The sequence below is a fragment of the Phodopus roborovskii genome, unplaced genomic scaffold, assembly GCF_943737965.1.
Source record: "Phodopus roborovskii unplaced genomic scaffold, PHOROB, whole genome shotgun sequence".
Lineage (NCBI taxonomy): Eukaryota > Metazoa > Chordata > Mammalia > Rodentia > Cricetidae > Phodopus > Phodopus roborovskii.
The window spans coordinates 2,604,376-2,623,681 of NW_026126434.1; the positions used below are offsets into that span (position 1 = coordinate 2,604,376).

Consider the following 19,306-nt stretch of genomic DNA (forward strand, 5'->3'; position numbering starts at 1 on the left):
ACAGTTGCTACAAAGTGAGAGACTGTCTCCAGCCCCCGCCTCCCTGAATTTTGTTGGTCCTTTCCCAGATGAAATAACTTCTTAGTCACCACCCTCTCCCTATCCTTTCTGATACAAGGTATCCCCAGCACCTCCATTTCCTAATCTGTAAGAAAAATGTTCCCGTTGCAGGATGCCTGGAAGGATCAAGACATAAGTGCACGGAGAGCTTGGACATTTATTACCATTATAAACCACAAGGCCAAGTTTCCTCTTCCCGTTACTGGACGCTCCAGCCCAGCTGACCTGGACCCCGTGCCACTCAGCACTCAAGCACCCGGTTCCTCTGCTCGACAAAGAAAGGAAGTGTAAGACTCTGTGTTTACTTCTCTGGCAGGAGGCTGAGCCCAACTGGTTCTTCTCGCAGCCTCTCCCGGCACAAAGAACTACAACTCCCAGCGTCGCCCGCGTGGGCCCGGCGGCAGCAGGAGGTGCGCATGCGCAGAGCACCGCCACGCCTGGTCTTCTGCGGTAGACGCGAGCGGGTCTAGTTTAGTGGAGCGGGCACGTCTCGAAGCGCGCTCCTCCGCTGCGGCGTCGAGGTCCCGGGTGAGCCGCAGCGGGCTAGTGCCATGATCCGACAGGACCTCTCCACATCCTACCAGGAGGTGCGGGGCGGGCGAGCGGGCGCGCGCGGGGGGCGGGCAGGGCACCACGACCCCAGGTCGGTGATTGGCACTCCATGCGTGCGGGCTCAGCAGCAGGTGGAGCCGCTGCATGGTCCCCGCACGCGCGATGACAGCGACTCTGGGCTCTGACCGTGGGGAGAGCGCGTGACCGGCCGTCCCTCAGTGGCTCCCGGCCGCCTCCACCGCCCCGGGACCCTTGCAGCTCTTTGTCTGTCGCCCGAGCTTCGGGTTTCCCCTTGCAGAGTCGCGCTCGCCCAGGGCCCCTTGTGCTCCTCTGGCGAGGGGCTGCCCGGCCCTACCCTGGGAGTCTGCCTGTGGCGTCGCATCCTAGGCCATCTGCCATGACTCTCCAGGTTTGCTCGAGGCGGTGCAGCCGCCCCACACCGTTAGACCTTGTCCAACCGGAGCAGCCCAAGCTTCTGAGCAGGTTTCCACAGCTCAGCAGCTGGGCTCTGTGGCCATCTCCATCCACGGAGACTCTGGCCACACTGGAAACTGACGGTCTCCAAACGAGTTGACCGAGTGTTGAGCACAGCGCCTGTTTGAGTTAGTGACCCCGAGTGAATAACAGGATGCAGTCAGCGCCTGCTTCTGGGGAGTCTGGGGGTCTTGGCTTCAGAGGACCGCGGTCCAGCCATATATGGTGGGTGTCTCCTTACTTATCAGGGGTTAGAAGATAATGTATTGAAGCACGGGCTGCTGTCCTGCTTGAAGAGCAAGGCCACAGGTGGAACCGGGTGTTCCCAGGAGCCATGCCCATCGGGTGGAATGCTCTAGAAGGGCCTTCTTCGGGTCTGTTTTGAAGTCCCAGGAAGACTACCTAAAGATTGGCCCGCGTCTTTCTTGCCTGGGTTGGTTGTGAGAGTGGACTTGACTCTGCTGAGGAGAGGTTTTGGCGCTCCAGGATGGGGCACAATGAAAAGTTTGGCAGGGAACAGGCAAAGGCTTCTGATGGCTGCGGTGTGTCAGGACCGGGAGTTGGGGGGCGGTGTCGCCAGTCCTGGGTTAAGGTGACTTGGGCCAGGCTTGGCTGGCTTAGTCTAAGGAGTTCCAGTCTTCCTGAGACCATTGTCTCTCTTGACACTTTTTAACTTAAATCATCTGGGATGAATTTGAAAGATCCCTGAGGGATGGAGGTGTTTGCAGCTGAGTTGGAGCAGCGCCTGCTTAGTGCTTAAGCCCAGCACATAATAGGTGGACATAGAAGAGGAGGAAATGAGTTTGAAGCCAGCCTGGGTTACATGAGACCCTGTCTGGGTAGGGGGTAAGTACCTTGTAACTTAACTTGACCACACGTTGAACCTGGGAAAAGCTATTGCCCCTCGCAGTTGGACGATGGAATCACTCCAAACTGACTTCATCTGCCTCGAACGCTTACCCTAATCTCTGCTTTCTGAAAGCCAAGGTTTCCCCTATCTGACAGTTCAGGTGAGAATGATGATGGGGTTGCTAATTAATTAATGCTTGTTACCTGCACATCCCTCCCCCTGTTCTGCCTTCTCCCGCACATCGTGGGCTTTTGTGTCCCACACAGATCTGACTCCAGCTTCGTTGTTCTCATTTCTCTCTGAGCGGACTCTAAGCCACGTTTCCTCTTCATCTGGGAAGTGATTAAGACAGTGGGTTTTGGGACTAGACCAAGGTGGTATGACTCCTGCTTCATTGACTGACTGGCTGTGGGTTGGTGTTTCCCAGTGGGAGATGTTGAAGTGTAACTCCAGTACTTAGCTTGTTTGGCATTGGAAATAGTCATTCAGGTGTATCACACAAAGACAAGGTTGTACTGGGCCCCAAATCCAGCATGTTTGAGTGTCCATAAAGATGCACCTCCAGAGGGCCACACACTGTATGGGGACCTTGTGAGGATGGAGGCAGTGGTTAGATATGAGAATGCCAGGGATTGCTGGCTGTCACCAGAATCTAGGAGAGAGGCTGGGAACAGGTCTCCCTCCCAACTCCAGAGAACCAACCCTGCTGGAAACTGTAGTTTCTCAGCCTCAGGCTGTGAGAGAATATAGTGGAACATCTCAACCCATCCTGTGTCATGTGGTCTTTGTGCAAGCGTGACAATTATGTGAATGGCAGCTTCTGCTTTTTAGCCTGGGAAAGGCAAGACTGTTTCAGCTGAGCTAACCCCATTCTTCTCCTTTAGCTCAGTGAGGAGTTGGACCAGGTCGTTGAGAACTCAGAGCAGGCGGACGAACGCGAGCCGGAGCCAGTCCAAGTCCAAGGTCCAGGGGTCTTGCCGGGTAAGTGGGTTTAGGGGGCTGTTGCTGCCTCTGTCATGCGGTCAGAGGCCCAGTCCAGGCGCCTTGCCAGCCGAGGGAGTAGCAGCCTCCTCTCCCCCACACTTGTTGGTTCTCAAGGTCTGCTCCAGCTCTAAAGCTCTACATATTTAATCAGCCTCTGGATGGAGAATGTGTGTGCCCAGTCAAGGTCTGCATTCTTGATGGTGGGTTTGAACTAGTTCCTGAGGCCAGGACCTCCCTCCTCCCTGAGGAGGGGCTGCCCGGCATGACTGACTCTAATGTCCTGGTCATGTCTCAGAGCTCCTGTCAGGCCTCTCCGGCACTGCTACCTGGTGGGAAAGCTCACCTAGGCCTGGGCCCCTGTTTCAGTCTCTGCTTGGGTTTACCTCCCTTGCCTCCACCCTCATCAGCCCAGTGATTTCCTGGACCCAGGCCTGTGTCCTAGAGCCCATCTGCCCAGCAGAGGCCACCTTCGTTGTTTTCTCTCTCTCTCTGAAATTCTCAATCTCCTTTTCCAAAGACTTGTTTTTATGTGTGTATGTGTCTGTGTAAGTGTGCCACACGTGTGAGGGTGCCCGAGGAAGCTAGAAGAGAGCATCAGGCTCCCCGGAGCTGGAGCTGAGGTGGCATGAGCACCAGACGTGGATGCTGGGAAAGGGGGACTTGGGTCCTCTGTAAGAGCAGGGAGTGCTCTTAGCCACTGAGCCACCTCTTCATCCAACCCCTTTAAAACGGAAATTATTGCTGAAATTATTAAAACGGAAATATGTATGAAGGCCATGGCGTGTGCGTGGAGGATTGGAGGACAACTCTATGAACCTAGTTCTCGCTGTCCACCTTTAACTTGGGCTCCTGTGTTTGAACTCAGGTTGCCAGGCTTGTGAGATGAGCGCTTCCCTTCCTCTCCTAGTTAATGCCTAATCATTCCTTGACTCCCCGCTTGACAGGATCACACCCCACCCTCCAATACGGTCCCTGTCCCCTGCAGTACTGCTGTCACCATGTCTGTTCTCCAATGAAGCCTGGTGACACAGACACAGTTGTTCACCTTAGCCTTGGCTAGTCAGTGTGGCTGGGTGAGTGAGTGGGTGTGTGGCTGGGTGTGTGGGGGTGTGGGTGGGTGAGTGAGTGGGGGTGTGGGTGAGTGGGTTTGAGTGGGTGGGGGTGTGGCTGGGTGTGTGGGGGTGTGAGTGAGTGGGGGTGTGGCTGGGTGGGGGTGGGTGATTGGGTGGATGGGGTGTGGGTGGGTGGGTGGGTGTGTGAGTGAGTGGGTGTGGGTGGGGGTGAGTGGGGGTGTGGCTGGGTGTGTGGGGGTGTAAGTGAGTGGGTGTGTGGCTGGCTGGGTAGGTGGGTGGGTGGGTGGGTGGGGGTGTGAGTGAGTGGGTGTGGGTGGGGGTGAGTAGGTTTGAGTGGGTGGGTGGGTGGTTGGGTGGGTGGGGGTGTGAGTGGGTGGGGGTGGGGGTGAGTGTGGGTGGGTGGGTGAGTGGGGGTGGGTGTGGGTGGGTGGGTGGGTGTGGGTGGGTGAGTGGGGGTGTGGGTAGGTGGTTGGGTGGGTGGGTGGGGGTGTGAGTGGGTGGGTGTGGGTGTGGGTGGGTGGGTGAGTGGGGGTGTGGGTGGGTGGGTAGGTGGGTGGGTGTGAGTGGGTGAGTGGGGGTGTGGCTGGGTGGGTGTGGGTGGGGGTGGGTGGGTGAATGGGGGTGTGGGTAGGTGGTTGGGTGGGTGGGTGGGGGTGTGAGTGGACGGAGCCCCGTGTGGTCCCCTCTCCTCAGGTGAGCTGGGAGGAGGGCTCTGTTCCTTTGGTTCCTCTGTCTGTGGGGAGAAGTCCTGTGATTCTGCTCATAGCTTAGAGGAGAGCAAGGAAGAAGGCAAAGTGGCTACTATTTCCCACTGCTATTCCATGCCAGGTTCTGCCATCCCCCTCCAACCCCTTCCCCCTAATTCTCACAAGAACTCTGCAAAGTGATGTTCTCATTTTGTAGATGAGGGCCGCAGACTCAGGCGCTCTGAGCCCTACTGTCTCATTGGTGGTTTTTTTTCTTCTTCTTTTTAAACATGTATTGTGTGAGAGAGGGTGACAGTGGGTATCATGGAAAAATAAGCATCGGGGAAAACAGATAGGCTGATGGATGTTTATTCAGGGAGAAATCACTTACAACAGAGACAGATGACCGCCAGCAGGTTCCATCCATGCCTCTGGATGCTCTGTCTCCCACCAGGAAGTAAGAGAGGCTCTAGGGTCATTGACCCCAGACCTAATTCTCCCTGGTCACAGGCCATGTCCGCACCTGTCCCCACTACACCCATCTCACTACGGGTGGCTCCAGGAATTGAACGCAGGCTGTTGGGCTTGCAAGTGTCTTTGTTCACGAAGCTGTCTTCCTGGTGTGGCTTGTTTTTAAATTGACACAGGATTGTCCATATTTGCAGGGTTTGCTGTGATACTTGAGCACCTGTGTGCATTCTGTGACGATCCCAGCATGGTAACTAGCACATCGTCCCATGCAATGTTACTACTTTGTGGTAAGAGCGTGCAGGAGGACCTCGGGGCACACAGCTCCTGTCTCTTGTCTGAGAACCTGTGGGCTCACATGCTCCTCTCCCTATTTCTGGCCCTCACTGTTCTTTCTCCACTGGTGAGGTCAGCTGTTTCTGCCTGAGTGAGCTTGTGTGATGTTTGCCTTTCTGGGCCTGTATCTGTTTGTAGATCATCCACATCACAAATGAAGATTTAAACTTCCTGTTTAGATAAGGTTTTAGGTAGTCCGTGCTGGTCTTCAACTCTCTGAGGATGACTTGGAACTTGTCCTACCCTGAGGTTTTGGTTTATCTGCATAAATATATGGAATGTCTTCACTGTTGTTCTCTTCTGATTGGTATTTACTTCACAAGGCAGGGAGCCATCAGACTCCCGGGAAGCTCCTAGATTGCTATCTTGTAATCAATCTACCACACCAGAGTGACCAAATAGTTTGTGACCTAGTTCCCCTTACCAACCACTGAGGATGCACACCAGGAGGTATATTGCCTTGTGTGGGTGTTTTTAAATTTCTGAGCTTCCAGACTTGATTTGCCATAATTGGGTCTCTTGGGGTCCTGTAGATCCTTGCCTCTCCTGTCTCTATTCTTTTGAGACAGGGTCTCTCACTGTCCAGGAGCTCAGTGTACTGTGTAGGCAAGACTCCCTGCCAGCATGTTCCCAGAGAGATGTCTTCTCAATCTCTCCAGCTCTGGGATCACAAGCATGGCCCTCCAGACATGGCTTCTTTACATTTACAGTCCTAGGATTGGACTCAGATCCACCTGTGTGATTGGCTGGCTGAGCCATCTCCCCAGCCCTAACCTTTAGGTTGGTTCCAGTTCTTGGCTTGTGTAACTAGACCTGATTTCATCTTCTCCAGGTACATTGGTGTATCGGTGAGTCTCATAATATAGCTCTTTCTTCATGTTTTTGTGTTTTTGAGGGGTTGATGTATCTCAGGCTGTCCTTGTTATATAGGGGGGCTGGCCTTAGCTCCCCATCTTCCTGCTTGCACCTTCTGAGTGCTGGGATCGAAATTGTGACCAGTGACATCCCCAGCCCTGCATTTTGTTTCTTTAGCATCTACATGTTCTCTGATCTCTGTTTTCCTAACTTTAGATTTAGTTTTTTAAATTTTTAAAGAAATTCGTTGTTTCATCAACCTAAATTTTTATTTTTAATTTGTGTCACTATGCATGTGTGTGCCTGAGGAAGCTGGCAGAGGGCATTGGATTGTCTTGGGCTGGAGTTACAGGTGGCTGTCTGCCCCTTGTGTGGATGCTGGAAATCAGCTCATCCTCTGCAAGAGCAACAAGTGTTCTAATTGCTGGGCCATCCCTGAGACCCTGGATTTGCTTCCTTGAGGTGCAGCATTATTTGAGTCAGGCAGTGATGACACACGCTTTTAATCTGAGCACTTGGGAGGCAGAGGCAGGCAGATCTCTGTGAATTAGATGCCAGCCCGGTCTATAGCGCAAGTTCAAGGACAGGCTTCAAAGCTATAGAGAAATCCTGTCTTGAAAAACAAAACCAAAAGCTTTGGGCAATGGCAGTATCATAGCCAATGAGGTTTATCCAAGGCGTGATTATTACTAATTGAAAAACAAAACCAAAAACAAAAATTGCCTATTTAAACATGTTTTGAGATTTATTATTTTGGTGGAGAGTGTTGAGACAGGGTTTCTCTGTGTAGCTCTGGCTGTCCTGGAGCTTATTCTGTAAACCAGGCTGACCTGGAACTCACAAAAATCTGCCTCCCAAGTGCTGGAATTAAAGGTGTGTGCCACCACCATTAGGCTCTATTTATTATTTATATGTGCATATGTATATGCGAAACTGCCCATGAAGGCCAGAAGAGGGTGTGTTAGATCCAGTGAAGCTGGAGTTCTAGGTAGCTGTGAGCCATTTGAAGTGAGTGCTGGGGATGGAACTGGGGTCCTCTGGAACAGCAAGTGCTTGTAACTCCTGAGCCACTGTGCCCTGGTCATTCTTACTGTGTGTGAATGTGTGCGCCTATGCCTGCATGTAGGCCAGAAGAGGGTATTGCATATTCTCCTGTATCAATGACTGTCATCTATTACTTTGAGGCAGGGTCTACCCTGGAGCTGGGAATTCATGTTTCTTGGCTTAGGCCAGAAGGTAGCAATCCCCAGCAACTGTCTACCCCTGCTCCCCTCAGTCTGGCTTCCTCTGTGGGATCAGGATCTGGCCCTTGTGATAGAGCAAGGGCCAGTGTCCCTGCAGTGTCTCTGTACCCCAGGTTCCCTGTGTTGATGTAGATGTTTGCTATTGGGAGCTCCTTTTTGACAGTGGGTCACAAGTCCACACCAGCCTTGAGATCTCCTGGTTCTTGGCTTTCTGGTTGCTTGGGTTACAGAGTTGGGCTACCACACTTGACTCCCGCTGATTTTATTCTTCCACTTAGAATTTTCAGAGCAACTGAGTCTGTTTCCTGACACCTATGTGGGGCCCCTCCCAATCATCTGTAACTCTAACTGGGAGATTCAGCGCCCTCTTCTGGTCCTTGTAGGAACCTTCCCCAGCATACAGGGCATACATACCCCAAAATAAAAGTCTTAAATTTTGGAAGCTGATGTTTTGTGTCACATAATTACCCCTGTGCTTCAGCTGAAACAATTCCATGGTGGAGATCTCTCCTAGTCATGTCTGTTTGAACTCCTGAAGCCTTTGTTCATCAGTACGAGGAATTGAACCAGGTTCTTTGTAAGAATAGCCAGTGATCTTAACTGCTGAGCCATCCCTCTTACCCCTCATGTCTAGTAATTTTTAAATTGAACACTGGTGTATTAGCCATGTTCTTTTAGGTGAACAGAATAGAATGAGTAAGGTGAGAACAGAATAGAGTGTGAGTGAGAGAGTGTGTGTGTGTGTGTGTGTGTGTGTGTGTGTGAGAGAGAGAGAAAGAGCATTTGTTAGACTGGCCTACATGATAAAGTTCAGCCATGTCTGTCTGCCTACAGGAGAGGCAGAGAACCTGGTAGCTGCTTAGTCCACAGAGCTTGGTGTATCAGCAGTCTGGCCCCGTGTTGTGTTGGTGGTCCCCTCCCCCCCCCCATGCTAGGAGCCTGGAGACTTCCTAGAGAGCTGCTGGTGGTCTGTCTCGTTCAGAAGGCCTGGGAAGCTGGAGTTAGGGAGGAGTTAGCAAGGGCTGGCAGTGCTCATTCAGAAAGCAGGCATGCCATGCTGCTCTCTCCTCAGGGCACTTCCTATCTGCGCAGCCCATTGGCAGATGGTGCGCACTTTGACTGCAGGTCATCCCTCCCTCTACAGTCCTCCCACCTGGGTCCTCCCCCTTGGGTCAGTCGTCTCTTGAAAGCCTTAGGCTCCAGAGGTGTTTCTCCTGGGCAGATGTGGGGAGATCAGCTATAGGTAGCATGGCAAGGCAGATGTGCTGAGGTTTGACTGCCTTCCGTGGTAGCAGCTGGAATCACTCATTTCTCTTCATGCTTCAGATCTGCTCACCCAGCCCTTGGGATCTCCATTTGGGCATATCAATTATTTGCATAATTAGGGATCTCACCTCTCTGGGACTGACCTACTCTCGGGATCTCCCCTTCACTTTCAGCCCTGAACCCTGTCACCCTGAACCATGTCATTAGGGGTTAGTATAAACCTTCAGGCAAGAAGTTAGGCACCGAAGCATCTCACGGGGCCGTTCTCTCCAGTGTAGATTCTCTGCACTGTCAGCCTGCGTCTGCCCATTCTTTAATGCCTTCATTAAATTTCAATGCATTGTTCAGATCTTATGGTTGTCATCTGAGGCAGGTGGTGTGACCACATCGGTCCCTATTGGAGGCCACTGCCACAGAGATAGCTGGCCTTTTCCTCAGGAAGCTGTGGTGTGAGCTGAAGGGCAGAAACACCATGGGAAGGTGAGCCAGGCTGCCATAGCAAGCACCATCCCATGTGGCTCTTACCAGGGAACCCCGGCACACACATGCACACACATACCTGGTGCCCTTGTCTGAGGGCAAGGTGCTACAGTGCTGGTCTCTGGGCAGGAAACACTTTAAGGTAGAAGGAATTTATTTGGCTCATGTTTTGAGAGGACACAGTCTATCTTATTAGACATGGTTGCTGGTTGTATGGTGTCTGTATCACATAGCAGAGGGACCCAGTCAGATTAGCCACCGAGAGAAGGTTCCTTGGGAAAGGGCATTTCTAAGTGAAAGCAGGGTACGGTGGTTATGAAAAGTGCTTCAAAATAAGTCTAGGAATGACAGATGTGAGCAGTTCCAGGATTGAAAGATGGGAAAGTTAAGCGGGGGAAAGGAGACTATGTGGGCCTGACTGACTGAGACGTTGGTAGCTAGGAGGGGAGGAATGGAGGTGATGTTTCTTGGTACCCTTTGTGATGAGGGCATCCTTGCCTCCTCCATAAGGTAGGTGAGGGCCTCAAGGAAGCAGACCATTGCTGGCTGCTTGTTGATTCTCTGCTGTCCTGTCTGCAGGTGTAGACAGCGAGTCTGCCTCCAGCAGCATCCGCTTCAGCAAGGCCTGCCTGAAGAACGTCTTCTCCGTGCTGCTCATCTTTATCTACCTGCTGCTCATGGCTGTGGCTGTCTTCCTGGTCTACCAGACCATCACAGACTTCCGAGAAAAGCTCAAGCACCCTGTCATGTCCGTGTCGTACAAGGAGGTGGACCGCTACGATGCTCCAGGTATGGCCTGCTGGGTCGGGCGTCAGCGCTCCAGCTCTGGGGTTCTGCTTAGCAAGCCCTACCTCCCTCAGCCACCGTTCCCAGCACAGACAGAGTGGAGCAGACAGGGTTCAGTTGTAGACATGCACCTGAAAGCCATCAGCTCTGGGTGGGAAGGGAGTGTAGCATGAGAGCCAGGTTTTGTTAGGAGGAGGAGCAGGGCCCTGGGTGTCTATAGGGAGGTGGTGGGCCTCTTGGGAGACAGGTAAGTAGTCTGGCTGGAGCTGAAGGTCAGGGAAGAGGGTGGTGTATTAGTTACTTACCCATTTTTGTAACAAAACAGCATGGCCAAGGCAACTTATAAAAGAAGGCATCTAATTGGCTTACAGTTTCAGAGGGTTAGAGGCTATGATGGTGGAGCAGAGGCATGGCCACAGGAACAGCTGGGATCTCACAGCTGGAATGGAAAGCAGGAGGCAGAGAGTATCCTGGGAGTGGCATCAGTCTTTTGAAACTTCAAGCCCGCTCTTAGTGACACACCTCCTAATCCTTCCTAAACAGTCCTGCCAACTGGGGAGCCAAGCATTCAAACATAGGAGCCCGTGGGGCCACTCTTACTGCTGCCAGGCAGGAGCAGGTGGTAGCAGATGAAGGACACACTCAGGGCTAGAGGGTGCACACACTCAGGTAGGGCCTAGCCCTGGAGAGTTCCAGGTTGCTTGTGTACTTTTCTCTGCACGTTGGGATGACTGATCCCGAGGACTACTGTCTGCCAGAGTGGGTGATCCGGCTGGCCCTGTATGTTGCATTAGAGAAGGAATGTGAACTCCTGCCACCATGAGTGTGCCACTTGCTCTGGCCCCAAGTGACAGACACCAGGACATCCTGCCCATAGGCTAGAACCAAAGTTGGGAGTTCTCCCTCCCAGACATCACTCTGCAGCCAGGCCTGATTATTGCTTCTTGCCCTGGCTTTTCTGTGTCCAGACCCTTTGTGGGCCTTTCTGGTAGTGTTTACTTGCATCTGTCAGCTTTTCCTCAATACCATGTTGTCCTCAGCATTTCTGCTCTTTCATCCCAGGCTGGGAACCTCAGTTGAGCACACACACGACACTCTGTGTGGTGTGTGTTCTTTGGAGTTCCTGGCAGAGCACAAAAATGCTCTCTGGGGAACCCTACAGCCCAGAGCCTTTGCAGCACCAGTTAGCGGGGGCCTGGGAGGCAGCACTGTGCCATGAGGTGCTCTGGTGGGAATGTCGTGAGCCCTGGAAACCGCATTCCAGGCAGGGTGAGGGGTGACTGAGGTGGTGTGTGCTCTCCATTGGAGTAGGGCTGAGCCTGTGCCTCCACCCCTTTTCCCAAGGAGGTAGGTGTGAGGTGATGTGGGGTGCTCAGGGCTGTGACTTCTGACACCTGCTGGTTTCTGTTTGTTCCAGGGATTGCCCTATACCCTGGTCAGGCTCAGCTGCTCAGCTGTAAGCATCACTATGAGGTCATCCCACCTCTTGCCAGCCCTGGCCAGCCTGGAGACAGGAACTGCACTACCCAGAGAATCAATTACACGCATCCCTTCTCCAATCATACCATGGTAATGGCGGTTTCCCTGGGTTGTGCTCTGTTAGCCACATCCTCTAAGGATTATAACCTTCCTTTTCTTAAAGCATGTAGGCTAGGCTCTTGGTCCCTGGTAGGTATGAGGTATGTGCCCTCGGGGCTGATGACCCTTAGGGCTTCCTGCTAATGGGAGGGTGGCAGGGCTGCAGGTGAGTCTGCCTGTAGTTATCAGTGACACTGAAAGTGCCACTTTCCGGGAGTTGTCACCATTCCTGTGGATGGGGCCTAGGAACCTGTAGTTTGACCAGGCAGTGTTCTCAGGCAGGGGCGTGGCTTTGCATTGTTAGTCTTGGCTTTTTTTCTCCTTTAAAAGGGATGGAGGGGCCCATATGAAAGCTTCCCATCAGAACAAAAGCTTTCTGGACATAGGACATTGCTGATGTGGTTTGAATGATATTGGCTCCCATAGGCCCCTAATATTTGAATGCTTGGTTCCCAGCTGTTAAAACCATTTGGGAAGGATTAGGAGGTGTGGCCTTGTTGGAGGAGGTGTGTCACTATGGGTGGGCTTTACGGTTTCAAAAGCTTATGCCAGGCCTAGCAGCTTGCTCTCTCCATCCTTGTGGACCAGGATGTAGCTCTCAGCTACTTCTCCAGCAGGCATAGTGCCATGCTCCCTGGCATGATGATAGTGAACTAAACCTCTGAAGCTGCAAGCCCCCATCTTTCTTTTATAAGAAGAGTTGCCTTGGTCATGTCTCTTCATGGCAACGGAACAATGACTAAGACACTGACCATGGAGATAGAGAATCAACCCTGCTCTGTGCATCTGGGCAGGGGATGGTGGGGGTGGTTTAGAGGGCCTTGCAGGAGTGGGTGAGATGTGTCTAGGGGCAGAAGCAGAGGATAGTGAGTGTTGTGCTGTGGGGCCTGTTCTGCTCCTTCAGGTGAGAGGAACCACTGTAAGTTAAAGATGAAGGGACTGCACTGAGACAGTTGAGTGTTCCCAGGTCACCTCCTGAAGCCAGACAAAATGATTTCTACTTGTAAAACAGGATAGGATAGGGCATGAGGACATCCCTGAACCCTGGTAGACCAGAAGGCTGGAGGAGCTAGTGACTGGAAGTGGTTGATGAAGCTGGCTGATCAGAGAAGGCTGGTAACTCAGGACAGGACTGCTGAGCAGTGCCAGCCTCTGGCCCCAGCTCAGTGTGACTGAATGACAGAATTTAGAGCATGCCTCCCTAGGACGCTGTCTGGGTAAGTGTTTCTCTGGGTGTCAGCAGGTTGAGGGAAGGCCCTCTGTTCAGGTGTGGGGACAGAACTGCTGTAGGAACCTCAAGTGCTCCCTGCCCAGAGTGCTTCCATGGGTGGGGTGTGTTAGGCAGACACACTATTTGCATCTGAATCCTATACCCTTAACTGAGAATGGACAGTTAGTGTCACTGGACATTTCCCACAAAGCTAACACAAAATAATGACCTGAAAGGAACCAGCGGAATCTGGTTAGGAAGAGGGAAACCACAGCCAGGGAAGTGGCATCTGAACTCCACCACCTCTCATTCCCTCTGAGAAGCATGGGGGCACTGGGTTCAGCTGTGCCTGTTCTGGGGACCCCTTTCTCTCCCCTGTGGACTAGTGTTCTTCCTGGAGGCTGCTGTTCACACTCAACTCAAAGGTATTGTACTGCTATAATGGTTCATAATTTAAATATAAAACCTGTGAAATGAGGGGTACAAAAGTAAGGTGTCTTCATGTAAAGGAAGTTAGATGCAGTTACCACCTCCCATTTTGAGAGGGATGGTTAATTTTCTTCCTTCTTCAGTTCCTTCCAGCCAAAGCTGGAAGCCAGCTGGGAGCCAGTTGCCGACAGTGTGTCACATAAAACTAAAGCCAGGCATATGCAGAATGTACATGTAAGATTTAAAACATGACAGGGATGTACTGGGGCAAAAGAAGTTTCTTCCCCCCGGTCATCTGTTCACTGAGCAAAACCCAGCATGTAATGGTGTAATGAGGAGCCTGGTGTGGGGTATGCACCCAGCATCCGGGGCACTTGGGAGGCTGAGGCAGGAGGACTTTGAGCATCACAGTGAGGCTCCATCTCAGAAAAAGGAACGAGGGCAAAGTAAGATGTACCAGGGTGTCCATGTGCTGAGGACAACTGGAGTGCTCACAGCTGCTCTGCCTCTCTGGAGACAGCCACCCAGGGTCTGTGTGGCAAGGGATGACTGGAATGTTCATAGCTGCCCTGCACCCTTGGTGATAGCCACCCAGGGCTGGGAGGTGGCCTGTTCACACTGCAGTAAGCTGTCAATGTGCAGGCTCTAGCTTACTGAGCCCACCGAGTCCTGTGACCCCATTGAGGGTCTTGTCGGTTCACATTGCCTAAGTCTTCAGGTTTTTGTTGACTTCATGGTTTCCTGTGCTCTGGATTTCACGGTGGTTTGCCTGTAGCTGATGATTTGCTTTCATACAGCCAGGGCCACTCCCTTTCCGGTCTGTAGGATTGGTGTGTCTCCTCTGCCTGGTGTTCCTGCCACACACAGGTGAAGCTCTTGGGCTTTTCTAGCTCCCGTAGCATCCAGTTGCATCTGACGAAGTGTGCTGGTCAGAGAACCTGTGTGGAAACGTGCTTCCTGATGGAGCAGCCTGATTAGCAGGCAGGGTCACAAAGGCACTACTACATGGGTGGCCCAGCAGGGTGGCTCGTGTGCTGTCCTGTCCACATTGTCATGGTCAGTTTTGAACACATGCCTATTCCCCGAGGGAAGGAGACAGGCGAGGGAGGGAAAGTGGGTTAATCAGGTCAGTGAAACATCCTGCTGAGCCGAGTTGGACATTAAAAGCTAGGTTTAAAGCACATTTAGAAGACAGAGTAGGATATGGGAGAAATAATGTGGGAGGGACTGGCCCAGGCCACAGTCACCTTACTGAACAGGGTGATGCCACTGGCAGCACAGTCCCGACTCAGGGACAGACCAGTGAATTCCTGGGCTGTATGCAGGGCATAGGAAGGCAAGAGGCCAGTTGGGAGCCAGTTTCCGACAGTGTCACATAAAACTGAAGCCAGGCATGTGCAGTATGTACATGTAAGATTTAAAACATGACAGGGTGTACTGGGGAATGTTGAAGCATTGGCATACCTTAGCAAGGCAATCCAGAAGGCACAAGAAAAAAATGGACAGTCTTCATTCATGGTATTGAATCAAAACCTCCCATTCAGTAGATGACTTCATAAACAGTTAACTGAGACACAACACGTAACAGGCAACCCAGTGAAGGTGTTCCATAGCGTGGGCAGCCTGTGAAAAGGGACATGTGTCACTCAGCTGGGCTCTGGGTGACCTGCTGTGGGCCTATATGAACATTGGGGGGAGGTGTGTAGACCCCAGCACTAAGACTCTGGCTTTCATGTCCCTGCAGCAGTCAGCCCTGATTGTCCAGGGGCCACAGGAAGTAAAGAAGCGGGAGCTGGTGTTCCTCCAGTTCGGCCTGAACCAGAGCAGCGAGGACTTCAGTGCCATCGACTATCTGCTCTTCTCCTCTTTCCAGGAGTTCATGCAAAGGTGTTCAGAGTTCATGGGGCCTGTCTCCTGCCTTGTGCATGTCCATGCTGGAAATGTCGGGGTCGGGGTGGGGTGGGGGAGCAGGCCTGGCCATACTTCAGCCGTATCTCAGGGAGGTTCTAGAAACTGAGCTGTTGGGGGATTACTGTGAGAGAACGAGTATGCCCATGGGGGAGGACAGGGATCATGCTGCTGCCCTCTCACCGTAGAACTGTTTGGAAACCAAATGGGGGTGAAGCCAAGTTCGATGCTATTTTTGATATTAACTGACCAACAACCCTGGGAAGGCAGCCAGATTCTGGAGAAGGGAACAGGGAACCCCTGATTGTACTAGAAAAGAAACCAGCTTGACAGTTTATTTTGGCCAGTGGGCTCCAGCTGTCAGGCCTGGATTAACCTGGACCTCCTTCTCTTCCCCAAGTCCAGACAAGGCAGGCTTCATGCAGGCCTGCGAGAGCGCCTACTCCAGCTGGAAGTTCTCAGGAGGCTTCCGCACCTGGGTAAAGATGTCACTGGTGAAGACCAAAGAGGAGGACGGGCGTGAAGCTGTTGAGTTCCGGCAAGAGGTAGTGGCTGTTTCCTTGTCATACGTGATTTCTACACTGGAATCTGTGGTGGCGGGAGACTTTGAGGGGAAGAAGGGTCTTTTGGGTGGAGTCCTAGGATGAGGGATCTTTAGTAGCCCTTGTGAAGGCTTCATGTGCTGAAGGTAGCCCACAGCTGCTTGTTTGTTCTCCACAAAACTATCTGTGCCTATAGACATGGGAAGTACTTCCCTGATGCTCCTAGGGTTTGTGGATTAGGGGGACCAGGCCACCGGGATTTCAGTGGGTGAGGGGACAGGCACATGTGAGTGTGATGATCTATTAGGATGCAGGAGATGAGCTGGTTAGAAAGCTTTTGGTCCTTTAGTCGGGAGCCAGGAGCATGCTGGGTGTTGAGGCAGGAGGATTGCTATGATCTGGGAAGAACTGGGGAAGACAGAAAAGGCCTGGCTGTGGGATGGAAAGGGATCTGCTTGCTTCCTGGAGAGCCTGCTTTATCACAAGCAACGACCACCTGGCCCTGCCTCTGCTGAAGTGGATTTTTGCTGCGTACTCTCTGTGCACGTGGAACCCTGGCCCCTAGGTCTAGTCAAGGGACAGGATTTTTTCCTGCCTTAAGTGGTGACAGACCCTGAAAACAAAACTACAAAATGCTATTGTAAGATGACTGCCCATCCCACAAGGCCTTAGTCACCTCACGGGCAGCCCTGCAATAAACCTCAGTTTTGTCTTCCTGTGGCCACTGTGAGCATAAGATCAGAGGTGGCCTGAGCCTTTGGAACCTGTCTTTCCACCACTATTTTCACATGGCTTCTTTCATAGTTACTGCCTGATCTTATCATGTATACCTACTAAGTATTTAGAGACTTGAAGCATTAGACTGCTTATCTCGTAAGACTCAAGTACTTTGAAATTTGGGAATATGGCTTAACTGTGAGTCTTGACATTTGATGGCAGGTTTTGGTAACAACTCGAAACACTATCAGGCATTTCAATCTTTTCTCTTCCCAAGAACTATAAAGCCCCAGCTGGCTCTTGTACCAGCGAGGAGGTCTTATAGAAGAGGCTTGACTTTTCTTCTCCAGAAGATGCCATTAGGCGAGCCAATGACTGAGTCCCTTCCACTCCTACTTCCCAGGTCCAGAAGTGCTAATTCTCTCTCTGTGCTATCCTAGACCAGCGTGGTTAATTATATTGACCAGAGGCCGCCCACTGAGAAGAGTACTCAGTTGTTCTTTGTGGTCTTTGAATGGAAAGATCCCTTCATCCAGAAGGTCCAGGATGTAAGTACTGCTAAGAGTGGTCTTCCTCACCTTATCATGTCCTAAGATGATCATGGCAACAGGGAAGAGAATCCACACGAACAAGTCAGATCCAGGATGGATTCTGTGAAATGGATTTATTTTGCTGTCACCCATGACTCTGAAGTTTGGCCCAGGCTCTGTGTGAGAGGTGAAGGCTTGAGGCTAAGACAACTAGGGTGAAAGGAATGAGTTTATGGCTATGCATGTAAGGTGTGTACGACAATGTCTTTCAAGCTAAGCTACACCTGTTATGAGAGGCTTATTTTGGTTCAAGTAGAATCCTTGAAGGCCGAGTCATGGTCATAGGAGCCTCAAAGGCACAGGTGTGGGCAGAGATGCACATATGAGAACAGGGGCTTATCCTGTCTTAGACCACTCCACTGAACCAAGCTTACAAGTGCTTTATAAAGCCACACATGGGACTTCCAGAATGTATGAACTCTGCCTGAGTTTGGTGAGAGAGAAGACTCCATGGAAATGTGCTTATCCAGCATGCACAAGGCCAAGTCCGTCCGTTAGCACTGCCTAGGAGTAAGAGAGCCTTTAATGGGGACAAAGCTATTGCTTTAAATCATTGCTAGACAGTAAACAGCTGTCACAGGACTCTGTGGTATAAACAACTTTGGCAAAAGAAAGGTTTTTGGCTGAGTGGCTGGAGAAAGTGCTGAGCCGAGAGGGTTATTAAGTCCAGACAGGACAACACCCCAGCAGGGGAAGAAAGGAACAGAGGCCTAGTAGCAGAGTCCACAAGATGAGCATGGGGGACCCAGCTGGAAACAGGTAACTGAGACGAGAAGACTTTAGGGAAATTTGAGTCATTTGTAGGACCTGAATAAACATAGAGGCATGTGTCTCTGTGGCTCTAAAATCCAAGACACAGAGTCAAAGTTAATGCAAGTCAACCAACCAACCCCAATTTTGTTTCTGTTCCACAGATAATCACGGCCAATCCTTGGAACACCATCGCACTCCTCTGTGGAGCTTTCCTTGCATTATTTAAAGCAGCTGAGTTTGCCAAACTAAGTGTGAAGTGGATGATCAAAATCAGGAAACGATACCTAAAAAGAAGAGGTCAAGCAACAAACCACATAAGCTGAAGCTGCTTTGTCACAGCATTCCGAACTGATGGAAGCCTTATCCTCCCGTTGACAAACCGAGCCACCAGCAATCCTGTACTCACTTGAAGGGAAGGACAGTCTTTCAAACTGGATGGTCAAACCTGGCCCAGGAGGAGGCTGTTCTGAGCCCACAGGCAAACACCCAGTGAATAACCTGAAACTTATTTAAATCCTTAAATTATTAACAGACCTTTTACAGAGCTGTTCAGTGCCTTGGAGAGAGGGTTGTGGAAGGCAGCTTCTTCCTATTTGTCCATTAAATAGTTAAGCTCCAGGTTAAGACTCCCACTTTACCTTAGTTTTTATTTATTTTTTTAAAGTGGTCTGGTATGCCCTGCATACAAAATTTGTCATGACTTTCACACCATCCACTGTAGTTACTTAATACCTTATCAGTTCTTAGATGACTATTTTAAATGTAGGCCCTGGTGGAACTCTCTATGTAGACCAGGCCTGCCTCTGCTTTCCCATTGCCGGGAATAAAAGCCTCTATCACCATGCCCAGCCTTACATAAGACTTTAAAGAATACCAGAATCTAGCAATTACATTTCTAATGGACTATGTGGACAACAGTGTGAGCTCAGTGGTCACTGTTGGAAGCGTTAGCACAGATGTATATAAGTAGGCACCTACTTAGTCTATCTTGATTTCATTAACAGATAAATAAAGTTGGGCTAATACAAAAGGAATGAGTTTGAGTACCCAGTAAACCAACAGGCACCAATCCTGGACTTGTTCATACTATGACCGCTAAACCCAAATGGTAGCATGAGTCTGGACTGAACCACGATGGCTGTGATCCTTAAGGTATGTCACCACTGCTTCCAGGGAAGGTAAGCTGGACATAGATGACACTGAATAATCTGCTCAATAGGTCAGTGTTCTACAGAGACACCTAACAGGGTGGCCTTCAAGACTTTGTCAAGTGGCACTTACATAAAACCCAGACCAGGTCTTTTCTAAACTGTGTGTCCAGAGGAACTGTGGTAACACTCAAAGAATTCACAATTAGGCCTTGGGGAATCAGAAGGAAACTTGCTCACCTGTATATAAGGAGGGCATTTTGTCTCCCAATTTAACAGCAAGAAACTGTTTTGGCAGAATCCCTAGAAATTATACG

At 51.1% G+C, this 19,306-nt stretch overlaps 1 protein-coding gene and 1 non-coding gene across 3 annotated transcripts; both read left to right on the forward strand.

The window, feature by feature from the left end:
• Positions 1-479: 479 nt before the first annotated feature.
• Pacc1 (proton activated chloride channel 1) lies at positions 480-18,871 on the forward strand. Of its 2 annotated transcripts, XM_051186646.1 has the most exons (8): positions 480-647; positions 2,821-2,917; positions 9,908-10,117; positions 11,532-11,683; positions 15,076-15,218; positions 15,640-15,784; positions 16,939-17,046; positions 18,003-18,871. In XM_051186646.1, the coding sequence occupies exons 1-8, from the start codon at positions 612-614 to the stop codon at positions 18,162-18,164; spliced, it is 1,053 nt and encodes a 350-aa protein (XP_051042603.1). In that variant the 5' UTR covers positions 480-611; the 3' UTR covers positions 18,165-18,871. The 2 variants fall into 2 exon arrangements, with proteins under 2 accessions (XP_051042603.1, XP_051042604.1); XM_051186647.1 differs by lacking the exon at positions 16,939-17,046.
• LOC127224424 (U4 spliceosomal RNA) lies at positions 6,971-7,113 on the forward strand. The gene has a single exon (XR_007834704.1). It is a non-coding gene; the product is annotated as a U4 spliceosomal RNA (small nuclear RNA).
• Positions 18,872-19,306: the final 435 nt, after the last annotated feature.